The sequence below is a fragment of the Protopterus annectens genome, chromosome 2.part1, assembly GCF_019279795.1.
Source record: "Protopterus annectens isolate FY-2018-M chromosome 2.part1, PAN1.0, whole genome shotgun sequence".
In the NCBI taxonomy this organism is placed as follows: domain Eukaryota; kingdom Metazoa; phylum Chordata; order Ceratodontiformes; family Protopteridae; genus Protopterus; species Protopterus annectens.
In genome coordinates this window covers 380,222,886-380,238,607 of record NC_056729.1, presented here as the reverse complement: position 1 = coordinate 380,238,607, position 15,722 = coordinate 380,222,886, and the positions used below count along the sequence as shown (strand labels likewise).

Sequence of the window (15,722 nt, the reverse complement as noted above, 5' to 3'; positions counted from 1 at the left end):
GAGATCTGGGTACTTACCGCCTTGCATCATGGGATATGGGGCTGCCTCGAGCTGGTAAAAGTGACTCTCGAGCTTAGCAAGTGCCGAGTCGGAGCCGAAGGATCGGCTCCGAACCCATCAAGCAAGAAAGAAGGCGAGAGAAGACAACTAACATGGAACGTTATGGTAGGTACATAACTTCTTATTATGCTATCCAGATAAAGGCAAGATAGCATGTGGTAAACAATATGGAATGTATCCATGTGGTTCCTGCAATTTCTGTGGTTTGATAGATATTGATACCACCTTTATGCATCCAGACTTCAATAGAAGGTATACATTTAGTGTAAGGGCAACTTGTATTACCAAGCATTTAGTGTACCTAGCACAGTGTGAATGTTGTAAAAAAAAATCTATGTTGGGAAGACCGATCGCATCCTTAAAGAGTGCATAAGGGAACATTTATACAGCATAAGAACAGGGAATAGTGCAAATGCACTTGCTAGATATGTGGCAGCTAGTTTTAGGTTTAAAGTTATACAAACATTACAAGTAGGTCCTAGGATGGGTAATATTGAAAATAGGACTAGTGAAGCGGAACTTAGATGGATCCTTAAGTTGAGAGCTGATAAAGGATCAGGTTTGAATTTGTTAAGTTTCTATTAAACCGCTACTTGATGAGAGGGGATTACCAAGATAGAATATGTTTTGCCAGCCGGCTTAGTTCAACTTATAGGGCACCATGTTTAGTTTTAACTTTTTGACTGTAGCATATACATTGCAAGGGGAGTGTCTCCTTTAATATATGATGTCATCTGAAAAGCAATTGAAAGCAATTGATATATGTAAATGAATACTGGTGTAGAATATGCTACTGGTGAATTTGAATTGTTTTAATTGATCTTATGACTATATAAAGTGTGTGGCTGTATGTTTTATTATTATTATTATTATGGTCTGATGAAGCCAATGTTTATTTGGTGAAAGCGCTTACTGACTTGTAAGTATTTTATTAAAAGTATTTCATCTATTTACAAGTCTTGTTGGACAGTCTGTGTGCCGTGCTTCCTGCTGCAATACTGTGTTTTGTTTTACTTGGAGTTTTATTTATTGCTGGCTGGTTTACTCGGGTGATTGTCACAGTCAAAAATAATGAGCTTATCTATTAAACTTGTTGTAAATTGTCTGTTATATCATTCTTGTGTTCATTTTGTTATTGTATGTAGGTTTTGGGACTAAAAACTGTTTGTGAGTGTATAAACCTTTTGTGTGCGTGTTTGCGTGAGCACGCGCATGCGTCTGTATGTATACACGTGTACACGTGTAAATATATGTATGTATACTTGTCTGTATGTATATGTGCACACACACAACCATTCGGGATATGCATTATACCTTTTTGAATATGTAAAGCCTTTTTCTATACTACTTGACAAAAATAAGTTGTTTTAAGACATTGATAAAGGGCTAATTCAAGCTACAGTAAAGCAATATTTTTATTTCTCTTTTAATCCTGTTTAGAGGCATGTTTCTGGATACCATTCTTCCTTCTCGTGATGATAACGGTGTGAGACCTGCAATTGGTCAGCGAACCCGTCTAAGTAAAGGAGACATTGCACAGGCAAGAAAGCTGTATAGATGTCCAGGTATTGTGATGTAAAATAAAGAAGTACAGATGAGTGTGCAGCTTTTTTTTTTTTCTTTTTTAGTGCAGACTCAAGGAATCCCTAAAAATGAAAGTGTAATCGGTGAATGAGATAATTACACAAAAATTGTCCTGTGCATCTGCTTAAAATATTTTTACTGTCAAGGTGGTCTTAGTAAGACAAGATGAGAAATTGTTTAATTTCCACAATATTAGAGGGTAAAATGTCAGTCATTTCTTGGTAAAGAAAACGGATAAACCTGATCCTCAGGGATGGATCTGAGCAACTCATTTTTTGGCATCTGTTATAAGTAAAATATTAGCTCAACTGCCACATGCAGTGCTAAGAGTTTACCATTTCTGACTTTTGCCAAAAATTACTATGTCAACCAAGGGGTTTTGGCAAGTACATGGAAGTGCCATAGTCTGCTGTCTGTAATGGATACATACATGTATGTATAAATACATACATGCTGTTCATCATAGTGACTCCTGCAGTTTCTTTATCCTAAATGAGAATTCAGCTGAAGGCAAACGTCTGTCCAACTGGCCTGATTTCTAGACCCTTGGACATTTCCAGGAAGGCTAGTTTCTTCCTCTGTATTAGATACATGAGGACGATACCAGGGTGAAAAAGGAGAGCATTTTGCAGCATCTCAAACTGTTGCCACACTGCAGTCTTCAGAAGTGAGTTTATCATTCCCATTCATGTTACTTCTAGAATGATAAGTACCCTTTTGGAAGACTTTATTATTGTCATTTTCTAATAACATCATGGTTTTCTTCTTTGAAGTTTTAAGCTTGAATAATAAAACACGTTCTTGTGAGTGTGTTCTTACACTATTTTGAGATGGTGGTTGTCACCAGGAACAGTCTGCAATGACTGTGCCTTAATTCAACAAATCCCTATGAAGGAATTACACTTTGTATCTATTCTCCCTGGGTGGAATCACACTGTTTTTGTTTGCCAAGAGAGTTCTTACTCTAAAAAGGCCCTAAAGAATATGGCTTATGAATTTCAAATCATTTTTGGATTGCTGGATGCACCTTACTTTATGCTACAGGATATGCACCCCACAGTCTTTAATGGGAACATCTTTTCATGTGGGAGAAGGCATAGAAAACTTAAAGCCAAGTGCCAGAGAAAATGAATAAGCAAAGAAGTGCAGCCTGTAAAGAAGCATACAACACAATGAGGCCACAGCAACACTATTAATGTCACAGAAAACTAAGAGTTCATACTCCAAGGAGGCACCATATTGTAAGCCCCACCTCCAACAGCTGTTACAGCAGTGTTGTCATCTGTTGGAACCCCTCTGGATTCTAACTGTGGAACAGTACTAACTATTCTGCACCAGGACTCATAGCTGCATCACAACCAGATGCAGGTATCCAGTCGTCTGCCTTTGGCCACAAAGGATGCAGATCCCAGGGGAAGGCCCTTAACTAGCAGAGATCCCTTCAATCTCTGTGTAACAGCTGTGTGTTCCAGGCCAACCATTTATTATTTTTTGAACATAAACAGGATTACATGCGGTTAAATCTTGAGGTCTATATTATTGCTAAAGACTGGGCATCTGGCCCAGGATGTCTGTACCTTAGACAGCTACCCTGGCTTGCTTTGGCTCCAAACAATTCATGTAAAAATATGTGGGAGCTGGCAAAGGTTAAGCACGCTGGATCCCTTGCTGTGGGACCTACCACATCAGGAACCTCAGATGTCTTTCTCTTCTTATGCTGCAGTATTCATCACATTAGGGAGTTCGCCTCCGCCTGACTCTTACATTCGGCCAGTATACAAAAGTCTAAATGGTACTGCAAGGTACGTGTGATGCTGCACATCACCTCATGTACATTGGCCTTAAAGAGACATCTGGTATAAAGCTAACATCAGCACGTACCAAACTCAGAACTTTTCTGCCGCCTGCTCGATCGCCTACTCCAGATGTTCACTTGCCAGATTAGTCGTGAAACTTGGTTCAGATAAGTACCCCACAGGGGTTTTCTTTCTTAAAATTTTGGCTACTCTTTGTTTTTTGGGTGATTTCATGTCAACTAGGAAGGGCAAGTGTCAGTGTGGAAGGCTGATTCCACATAAGGACTCCCACAACCTCTGTTTGTTCTGCTTAGGCCCAGACCATGACCATACCTCTTGTGCTATATGTAAGTTGTTTGTTCCGAAACCCCTCAGGAGCTGTTTAGCTTCTCTTAAGCTTTATTTAGAGAACCAACGCCTTAAGCGTTTATCACATGAGATGGAGGTTATGTCAGGCTCTTTGGATGAGCCCTCACATTTTTCTGTTCTTCTTCAGGCCTTCTCTCTATCCACTCCCTTCAAAAGGACATCTGCAGACACCTCCTCAGATAAAGAGGAATCTTCAAGAGATTAGCTTCTCCTCTGGGTTATGCCTCTCCAGAGGAGGAATCTAATGGTATGTTTTTCCCCTGGAGAGGATATTTCCTTTGAGGAAATTATTTTGAAAATGAAAGAATTTTTCAAATGGGACTGTTGCCAAGTATCAGGCATACAAAAGAGGTATTATGACCTCCTTCAGATGGATTCTGCATCCCCTTCTGCCATTCCCCTGGTTCTGCCAGCATTTTTGGATGGTTTTACAGCTGCATCTAAATGCCTGGACTCCTAGCCTCCTGCTCCCAATCATCCTGATAGGTTTTACAAGGTGCCTGAAGACTCTAAATTCCTCTTCAAAGCCTCTTCTGCAGACCCATCTACCATATCATTTTCAGCTGATAAGGCATTCAAATTACTGCCCTCTGATAAAGAGAGCAAAGTAATGGAGAGACTGTAAAAAAGCTTACACCTCTGCCACTCTAGCTTTCAGGGCAATTAATTGTCAGACCCACATGGCCAAATACTTTGGCTCTCCTGTCAGATGCTGGAAAGCTCCTCTCAGAACTCCCGGATTCTCCTGCCATGGCTAAACTGTCCACCATCCTCAGCTCCTCTGCCCAGTTTGCTAGCCAATCCAACAAATGCAGTTATGATGCTGCGGATACCTCAGCCAGGGTGACGGCCTCTGGGTCAGTCCTGAGGAGATCTTCCTGGCTGAGGTTACAGCCCTTACCTGATGACATCGAGGCCAAACTGATGGATGCCCCTCTAGTCAATAAAGCCTTATTTGGTAGCTTGGCTGCAGACCTTTTCAAATTATTACAGGAAAAAGACAAGGAGCTCCAGGATCTTAAACATATCCTTGATTCTCCTGTCCCCAAGTTCCAGAGGAACTGCACAGCAAAGACTATATTTGTTAGGAAACCGGTTATGCCTTCTTCCTCTAAATGTAAGAGAGGCCCCAGGAAACAAGCTTCTTCAAAGTCTACTCCATCCACACCTCCTCAGAAACCGTCCTTTCAGTCCCACTCCAAGCCTGGTAGACTGTGACTATCTGCCTCCAGGGCCATCCATTCCTCTGTCCCTTCTCCTTTCTCTCTCTCTTCTTGTTTGGAATCTGATCACTCAGGACTCTTGGGTCCTCTCTATAATCCAAAAAGGATATTTCATCATTTGGGAAACTCTCCCCTCCTTCAGAGACATCCCACAACCACCAAAAGGGTAATTAGAACTCTTCCCTCAGTTCATTTCTTTTCTTCTCCCAGGGGACAATTTAAGAGGTCCTCTCCTCTCAACCGGGAAAAGGATTCTACTTCAGGATGTTTTTGAGGAAGGATTGCCCTTGGAGACCCATCCTGGACCTTTCCCATTTAAACTCCTTTCTTAAAGTTCCCTCCTTTCAGATGCTGACTTTGCCCACTCTTCTTCCCCAAGTGTTCATGGTGTCATTAGACATCAAAGATGCCTACCTTCATATTCCTATTCACCCTCTATTCAGGAAACTTTTACATTTTTCTGTTGCTTCCTCACAATTTCAGTTATGTGCTTTGCCCTATGGTCTTTGTACGGCACCAAGGGTCTTCACAAAATGCTTGGCTCTTGTTATAGCTTATTGCAGACTACAGGGAATTTAGATTTTCCCTTACCTAGATGATCTCCTTATCCAGGCCAAGTCCTCAGACCTTCTTCAAGAGAATCTTTCCTTCATAATTTCCCTTCTGAAGAGTCTCTGCTTCACAGTAAACTCAGAAGTCCTGTCTGATGCCTTCACAAGACCACATTTTTCTGGGCTGCAGGATCCAGACAGACAGGATGCTAGCCTCTCTGCCCACAGAAAAGGTGGTGTTTCTTACTTCCTACTTTGAGAGCCTCTTACCCCTTCAATCCCTGACTGCCAGGGACTTCCTATGTCTCCTGGGGTTCATGGCATCCTCAATTTCCATGCTCCCCTTGGCCAGGTGGCACATGAGGAAGATTCAGTGGTTTCTAAGGACAGTTTGGATGCAGAACTCCCATCCTCTGGATTTTGTTATTCCAGTCCTGCCTTGCTGGATTGGTGGATTCTTCAGGTTTCAAACAAATCCAGGTCTCCCCTTAAAGCCACCCCTGCCCTCTCAAGAATTGTACACAGATGCTTCAGACACAGGATGGGATGCAACTGTGCAATCCAGGAGGGTCAGAGATGTATGGTCTACAACCCAGACCAGGGAACATATCAACATAAGAGATGAGGGCCCTGATTTTTCCCTACAAATCTTCAAACCCAAGCTTACTCCAGGGGTGCGAAGGTGGTTCACAGACAACAACATTGTCCTCTGATACGTCTAAAAACAGGGGGGAATGAAGTCTTGCCTCCTATGCAGACTAGCCCTATATGCCTGGGAGTTAGCCTTTTAAAGTCAAGATTCTCTTCAGGCTGTTTACCGTCCTTCGGCTCAGAATGTTGTGGCAGACACATTAAGCAGGTCCATGACCCAGTTTCATGAATGATGTTACACAGGGACATATTTCTGGATCTGGTACATCATTAGGGTATATCTCCGGTAGATCTCTTTGCCTGCCCCATGAACAGACAACTTCCCAAATTTTGTGCCAGGGTCGCACATCCCTTGGCCTGGAAGGTGGGTGCTCTATTATTCTCTTGGAAAGGGATGTTTCTGTATGCATTCCCCCATCTTCCTTCTCCAAAAGGTCCTACTGAAGATTCAGCAGGATCAACCAAAAATCTTGCTGGTTACTCCCTTTTGGCCAAGATAGCACTGGTTCCCCTTCCTCCTGCATTTAGCCAGAGGCAGTCATTACAAGTTACCCCACAAAATGGACCTACTCACAAATAATAAGGGAACTCTAGTATATCCACAAGCTGTCAACTCTAAACCTGACCCTGTGGGTGAAAGGTGTCTAAAGGGAATTAAAACCCTGTTTTTAAAAGACGTGCTTAAAGTTCTGCAGTAGCCCAGAAAACCCACTACTAGGAAATTCTATGCTTCCAAATGGAAGAGGTTTTCTATCTGGTGTCTCAAAAAGGATTTACAACCACTGTCAGAAGATGTCCTGGTGGTTTTGTTCCATCTGTGTGAACTGATGAAGGGTGGGCTGTCCTATTCTTCTGTGAAAGCCCATCTTTCAGCTATTTCAGCTCGTCTGCCTGTATCAACTCCTTTAGCCTCTAGGTTAGAAGTTAAACTGTTAAAGGTGCCCTTCATCTTAGACCACCAAGGAAGCCAGTTCTTCCTCCTTAGGATCTTAATTTTGTGTTGGAGAAACTTACCCTGGCCCCATTTGAGCCAGCAACATTGCACATGGAAAACTGTTCTGCTGATGTCCATTACCTTCGCCAGAATGGTGTCGGAGTTGCAAGCTCTGATGTCTTATCCCCCCTTCACAGTCTTCCACAGAGACAGGGTATCTTTGCATAGAAATCCCTCCTTTATGCCAAGGGTGATTAATCAGTTATCCCTTAATCAGTCTATCAACCTTCCCACCTTTTTTCCTTCTCCTCAATCTCCCAGTGAGAGGTGTCTACACACTTTGGATGTACTCAGACAACTCTGATACTACCTGGACAAAACTAAACCTATCTCTAAATCTGAATGCCTGTTTATGTCTTAGCATTCAAGGGCCCTGGGTCAGATGATTTCCAAGTAAACTATCTCTTCCTGGATTTCTAAAGGTATTTCCTTCTATTCTTCAACCAGTGGTAAGTGCCTTTCTTTTCCTGTGAGGACACACTGTACCAGAGCAGTGTTTTCCTCTGGGGCCTTCTTTAAAAGCTTGGACACCTGCTCTAACCTGGAGGCAGCTACCTGGTCCTTCTGTTCATACTTTCATTAAATATTATAAACTAGATGTCATCTTCAGGTCCAGGATGGGGTTTGCCAGAGCTATTTTACATGGTTTCGTAGAAAAAGCTTCTTCTCCTCCACCAAGTCTTCTCTAAGCATGAGCTTTGGCATTCTCCCTAATCCAATGAATGCTGCATCATATGAATAGAAGGACATAGAATAGGTGTGTAAAATCTTACCATAACCATAGATGTCCTCCTCGCCTATATGCTGCAGTATTACTTACCCCCCTGCCTTCACCCTGATGCTTGCCTGTTCCCCTGTTGACATGTTTTCTTACCTAGGCTCAGGCTTGTGCTTGGCAGCATTAATTTCTGAGGTTGGTACATGCTGACATCTGCTTTATACACGACTTCTCTGTATGGCTGATGTACGCGAGATGATGTGTGTCACCGCACGTACCTTACAATAACGTTAAAACTTTTGTATACTGGCCAGACATATGAGTCAGCCAGAGGTGAACTCCTGAATGTAATGGATACTGCAGCATGTAGAATAGAAGGACATCTATGGTTATGGTAAGATTTTACGCTACTTTGCCTAAAAGGAAGAGTTCTGTAGCCAGCTGCATTGTAGAAAAAGATAAAGCCGTAACTGAGTCTGATGCCTGGTGTTTGATTAGTGGCTCAGGTGTGTGAAGAGCTGACAGGCAGGGATGGCCCTGCCCATCCCAGGGGAGAGCATTCATCTGGTCGTTCTGTGTGGAGATGTGGTCCACAGAGAAGATGAGCCCTCTGATGTAAAACAGGTGACTGCAAGGGATAGTTCATAAATGAAAAAAAAGAAATACACAGTGAAAACCATCAGTGGCATGACCTCCAGCATGCTTTTATGGATGTTCATTGTGTTTCACTGTTGCAGTCATGACTGTAGGGTTCTCCCCTGCCGGCAGGCAGCCCTCGGTCGGCGAGAATCCCAAAGTCTGGGTCCGGCGTCAGCTGTTCAACCAATGCTCCCTGACATCAGAGTGCCAGGAGTACAAAGCTGACAGCCGTCGCCATCTTCTCCAGTCTTTCTTGCAGTGCGGTGATAGCAGTTCGCAAGTGCCGGTCGGCTGACTCCTGACAAATTTTTCTGATATACTTCGGTCCGAAGACTTCCTTCTCCACTCAAATCTAAGTACCCCATTGGGGAAACTTTTTTCTTGCTCCACTCCGATGTCAGAAAAAGTTAATAATTGTATTTCATGTGGGAAGCAAATACCTCATAAGGATTTTCATTCTTACTGTATTCCTTGCTTAGGCCCTGACCACGACGTAGCTAGTTGTCGGTTTTGTGCTAGATTCAATCAACGTACTATTAAGCGAAGGTACGATTTTGCTTTTCATTACTTCGGTAGGCGCTTTAACTACAAAATGTCGTCAGATACGGTCCCGGCTACCGGAGTTCACAAGCGTCGCAAGGATAAAGACAGGCCTCCTAGGTCCAAATCTGATGATAGCGCACAAGCGGAGCCAGCTTCAGGTTCGGCCGTCATCAGTGAGGCGCTTTTGCAGCCCCTGTCGTCGGCCATTTCAGAACCGATGGCCGAAACGGACTCTCATGAGGAGCCAACCAGGCCTTTAAATATTTCTGTTGCAGGACCTTCGGACAATGCTCCTTTGGATGGGTCCTGAGCCACTGTGAAGGTACCGGCTTCCGAAGGGGTTTTCAGGCCTACTCAGCTACTAGTAAAGGCAAAGCCAAAGACAAAGGCAAATACTCCTTCTAAATCAAAGACTTCAACACAGGCCTCTTCTGAACCGGCTCCCAAGTCACAGAAACAGTTACTCAAGATGGCGGAGGATTTAATTACTATGATTAGGGGTTCTCATCCCCCTCCAGACAAAAGGCCAAGGCAGGATGTTTATTTTGATTCCTCTGATCAGGCTTCTGTTTCCTCAGTTTCTTCTTCTGATCAGGAATATTCTTTCCCTCCTTATGAGGATTCTGATGCTGAAGAATCCATTCCTTCAGCTTCTCCCCCTGAGGATTTCTCTTTTGGGGAAACTTTGCATGAAATGAGGGAACATTTCCACTGGGAAGGACAGGAGTATTCGGAATCCAAGAAAAGGCTGAGGGAATTTCTTCTTCTTCCTCAACATAGACCCCTGGCTATTCCTCCTGTTTTGGATTTTGTGGATGATGCCTTTTCGGAGGCTAACTTAACCCCTGACTCTTTTCCTCCTGCTCCTGTTAAGCCTGATAGATATTATAGGGTTCCTGATTCCCATCAGTTTTTATACAAGAACCCTTCTGCTGACTCTGAAACCATTTCTCAGGGTCCTAAGGGAGTTAAGGCCGCTTCTGCCAAAATCCCATTCCTATTGGAAAGGATTCTCGATCCTTAGAAAGATGGGGCAAAAAGGTGTACACTTCTGCTACTTTGTCCATTAGGGCTTTAAACTGTCAGTTTCATATGTTTAAATACCAGCAATTTCTCTTGTCTGTCTTAAAACAAAAGCTTACTTCCATTTATGCCTGTGCAGATGATAAGGAATTACATGACTTATTGCATGCCACTGAACAGGTTGGGAAGCATGATTTGCACTGTGGATTTGATGCCTTGGAGGCTTCTTGTAGGGCTGCGGCCTCTGGCACAGTCATTAGAAGGCATGCATGGCTAAAGGAACAAAATTTACCTGAACAAGTAAAGGCTAAATTATTGGATGCTCCTGTTCAGCATAATGTTTTGTTTGGATCAAAAGCTGAAGAGGTGATTAAAAAGATGGAGGATAAGGCGAAATCCATGCAAACAGTTAAAGATTTCTTACAAGTACAGCCACCTAGATTTAGCAGGAATTGGCCTTCAAAAAATTGGTCCTTTCCCACTTCAGACAGGCCTCAGAGGGGTAGATATAGACGCTCCAGAGGGAGGCCTCAAACACAAGCTGCTTATAGACCAAGACAGTGGACTGCTTCCACCCCTAGGGGAGGAGAGGACAGGTCGCAATCTCAAAGGAAACAAACTCAATGACTCCCTCTGTTGGGCTACAGGAACTTCTTGCCTGGAAGCCCCTCTCGGAGGAAAACTCTCTCTTTTTTATCAAAATTGGACTCAAATAACCCAAGACAAATGGGTTTTGGATGTGGTTTTAAGAGGTTACAAATTCCATTTTCATACCTTGCCAAGGTCAAGCGGATGGCCAGACCTTCCAAAACATCAATGGATGGAGGCCTTAAACCAGGTGGAAGCTCTTTTGGCTATGAATGCCATAGAACTGGTTCCTCTTTCAGAGATGGGAAAAGGTTTTTACTCAAGGCTCTTTCTAGTCCCAAGGAAGCAAAACGCATGGAGACCCATTCTGGATCTGTCGGTCTTGAACACCTTTCTAGAGATTCCAAAATTCAAGATGCTTACTCTACAGCAGCTACTTCCAATGCTGTCCAACGATGCATGGATGGTAACTTTGGATTTAAAGGAGGCATATTTACACATTCCAATCAGGCAGGATCGCAGAAAATACCTCGGGTTCAAGGGCGGATTGAGGCACTTTCAATTCTCTGCGCTGCCCTTTGGATTGTCTACTGCGCCCAGGGTCTTCACCAAATGCCTGGCTCCAGTAGTAGCTTACTGCAGACTCACGGGAATTCAAATTTACCTTTATCTGGACGATTGTCTAATTCAGGCAGACAGCAAGGATGTCTTACTCCGGCATCTAGAATTTGTACAGAACCTCCTCAAGTTCCTGGGATTCTCTGTAAACATAAAAAAGTCAAATTTGACACCATCACAACAGATAACTTTTCTGGGTGCACTTCTAAACACCTCAACCCAGATGGCATTTCTGACATCCGAAAAACAATTACAGCTGGCTTCCATTTTCAGAACCTTGGCAACTCTAACTTAACTATCTGCAAGGAAATTCCTGTAGGCTTTGGGTTACATGGCCTCCTGCATCCTTCTCGTACCATATGCAAGACTACACATGAGGAAAATACAGTGGTACCTAAAAAGTGTATGGTCTCAGCATTGCCACAGTTTAGACATACTGATCTCCGTCCTTCCTTGCCTTCAAAAGGAATTTCTTTGGTGGTCCAGGGCATGTGCTCTAAACAAAGGGAAGCCCTTCCGTCTGCCTCCTGCCTCTCAGATACTAACCACGGACGCCTCGGATTATGCTTGGGGAGCCCATTTTCAGGGCAATTGTTTGCAGGGCCTTTGGACAAAGGATCAGAAGCACCTGCATATCAATTTAAAGGAAATGTTAGCCGTTCAGAAAGCTCTATTGGCCTTCAGGAATCTTTTACGACCAGGACAACTGCTAATACGGACAGACAACACCACAGTTATGTGGTACATAAACAAGCAAGGGGGATCTCATTCCTACCCCCTTTGCAGACTAGCCATGGATCTTCAAGCTCAGTTTCTACCAGGGAAACAAAACTTCCTGGAAGACAGTCTGAGCAGAAACCTTTCGAATCCACACGAATGGATGCTGGACACCAAAATATTCAGGATGATAGCAGTCTGGGGATGTCCTCACATAGACCTCTTTGCATCCCATCTCAATCATCAACTACAGAATTTTTGCACCAGGACTTTCCACAGAGAAGCTTGGAAAGTGGACGCCCTGTCATTCAGTTGGAGGAACCTCTCGGGATATGCCTTTCCACCTCTTCCTCTTCTTCCACGGGTTTTATTGAAGATAAAACAGGACAAGCCCAAGATGATTATCTTGCTGGCTCCAAATTGGCCTCGGCAGGTTTGGTATCCAACTCTAAGAAACCTATGCCTGGAGCCCCCTTGGGTTTTACCTCAGTCTCCGAATCTTCTGTCCCAACATCAGGGTCAGGTTCTACGCTCTCATGTCAGAACTCTCAGCCTGGCGGCCTGGTTAATCCTGGCCCTTTGATTTCTTCTTTACTGCCCAAGCAGGTTATGGATGTCATTTTAGAAGCCAGACGTCCTAGCACTAGAAAATCTTATGCAGGAAAATGGAAAAGATTTTATTCCTGGATGCAGGCTCAGGATTCTGATCCTCTTCTTCCTAACATTACTTTAATTTTACTTTACTTGACAGATCTCTTACATAAGGGTCTCTCTTCCTCTTCCATTAAGATACATGCCTCTGCTCTTTCTGCTCATTATAGTACAGACCCTCCCATCTTTTCCCACCAGCTCATGAGACAGTTTCTCAGAGGAGCTAAGAACTTAAGACCTCCTAGATCTCCTCCCATTCCTGCTTGGGTTCTCAACTATGTTTTGGAAAAACTAACCTTACCTCCTTTTGAGCCTGCTGCCTCTTCTGACATCAAGTTTTTATCTTGGAAGACATCTATCCTGTTAGCCCTAACCTCTGCCAGGAGAGTCTCAGAGTTACAAGCTCTTATGGCTGTGGAACCTTATATTATTTTTCATCAAGACAGAGTATCTTTGAGGACTAATCCTACATTCATGCCTAAGGTGGTTTCCAAAGTGGCTTTAAATCAAACTATCCACTTGCCAACTTTTTTCCCCACTCCTCAAAATAAAGGGGAAAGGATCTTACATTCCTTGGATGTACACAGACAACTACGTTTTTACCTGAACAGAACCAAGGACATCAGAAAATCAGAACAATTGTTTGTTTCTTATGCTTCAAGTTCCCAAGGTAAAGCCATTTCAAAACAGACCATTTCTAAATGGATTGCTCATGGAATCAGATTTTGTTATTCTCACCATTGAAAGCAAATCCCAGGGAGCATACGGCTCATTCCACCAGAGCTGCTGCCACTTCTGCGGCCTTCCTTAGGGGAGTTCCTACCAAGGACATTTTGGGAAGCTGCAACTTCAGTCAGTGCATACTTTTTCTAAGCACTACAATCTTCCTCTCTACTCTAAGTCTAGGGAAGGCTTTGCCTCTGCAGTCTTGCAGGGCCTTTTAGCCGCCCCTTCCTCTTTATGACCACCTCCCTTTCTTTCAGCTTTGAGATTCTACCCTACAGTCATAGTACAGTTGTGTACACCTACCATAAATGTAGATGTTCCAGTGTCTTCACTGTTGCAGTCTGGGTTTCACTCCCTCCTGTCCCCTCTTATTTTTACTTTTGTGTATTTCTTTTTTTCACCATTCTTCTGAGGTGTATTTGCAAAGGTTATGGGACCTTTTTCATTTTGGGACTCCTGACATCTGGGCAAGAAAAACTGGAGAAGATGGTGTCAGCTGTCAGCTTTGTACTCCTGGCGCTCTGACGTCAGGGAGCATGGTTGAACAGCCGACGCCGGACCCAGACTTTGGGATTCTGGCCGACCGAGGGCTGCCTGCCGGCAGGGGAGAACCCTACAATCATGACTGCAACAGTGAAGACACTCGAACATCTACATTTATGGTAGGTGTACACAACTGTACTTTCCAAACCTGATAGTCAGGGGCTATGCTGTAGGACAGACTTTAATGTACTGAAGCTGACTAAACTTTTTCATACTGCTGACAGTAAAAAAATATGCCAACAAATGGAGCTGTGATGGGGAGCAGTCTTTTTTACCAAGAACATTTTCTCTGAGTTAGAATTGCGTCCTTTTTACAAAGTGATTGGGCCATGTAGTTAATATGTTAAAGGAAAGAGGTGTGGGAGGGACGAAGGGATACTATCCTCTTCTTTGAAACCTTGGGTCATATCACTTTACAAGGAGTAATTTCAAGAAGTCATCCTATTAAATGAACTTGCTCTTAGTAGAATAGAGCCCTACAGTGATCTGTAGACATGCATCTAATGTGTGTATCTGCCTTGGATATTAGAAGGCCTGGGTATAGATTCAGTCCTTGACTGAAGATGTAAGAGATTAAGTCCACGTTGCACCTTCAGAGAAGTACATGCTTTTTGGTCCCTTTTGCAGCGAATTAAAAAAAAAACTTGAAGAAAATGGCAAAACTATTCTGACAATAAAACAACTTTTTGATGTACCAGTTACAAAAATATGACAAAAATTTTCCAACAAAGCAATGATTATTTTATACAAAGCACACCAGTGCAGAACATTTTAAGCAGAAGAAGGTATGTGAAAAGGGCTCCTGGCAAGGAAGAATATGCTGGTACAGGCAGCATGGTAGAGAAAGTGGACCCGCATGCTGTCAAGACTGTGTCTCATTATTAATAGCTCCTCCCTACCTCAGTCCCCACTACACCCTCCCTCTTTTCCAGTTAGGTGGAGGAAGATTAACATTTTTTCAGCAGTCAGTGCTTCATCCTAACTACAGATACCTGGAATTGATTTGTATCATGGGGTTGTCTCAGACTCCAAACATTGTGATAAAGTCAGAAGATAGAAGAACCCTATATTTTTCCTATTTGTCTTTATTGTAACATGGCTAGCCACCCTTTTTATCTCTCTGCTTTTAACTTACACTCTTAAACGTCTCTTCTTTCCATATTTGACCATATCTTCTTCTATTCACAGCCAGTTTAAATTATTCTGGTATATAACTTTCAATTGTTAAGACTATTCTGTATTATTCCTTGTATTCTCCTCTGTACCTCCTCATGCTAAAATGTTGTTTCTATTTGCCATGTATGTTAACTTGTTATTCTTTATGCCTATGCGATATATTTTTGTATTAATGTAAGTTAACTTAATTTGTATATATTTCATGTGGAGCTTTTCTCCCCGGGTCTCCACTGAAAAAGGGCTCTGTCCCAGTTGAACTAACCCGGTCAACAAATGTCAAATTAATAAATAATCCTCTTTAGAGGATGATAAAAGGTCCTGAAGGCTACTGTAACATCCCTGTCCCAGAAGCAGAGAGGCCATAACTGTACCCTCTCTCTACCCAGTTGGGTGATTGTAGTGTCATTGTGTCTTCAGTGGAACTATATCAGACAAGGCTTTGTGATTAAGGGCAAGCTTACATGACAATAGGGGCTATTTCCCACTAAAGGTATGTGAAGATGCAGGTGTAGATAATTATTGGGTTCTACTTGCTGCTACCAAGAAACTCCC

At 43.0% G+C, this 15,722-nt stretch overlaps 1 protein-coding gene across 1 annotated transcript in view; it reads left to right on the top strand.

The window, feature by feature from the left end:
• Positions 1-15,722, top strand: part of TLL1 (tolloid like 1) — a 1,749,881-nt gene that overhangs the window by 550,302 nt on the left and 1,183,857 nt on the right. Inside the window, exon 6 of the mRNA XM_044063452.1 lies at positions 1,501-1,625. Within this exon, the coding sequence (XP_043919387.1) occupies positions 1,501-1,625 (125 nt within the window). The remainder of the gene's footprint in view (positions 1-1,500; positions 1,626-15,722) is intronic.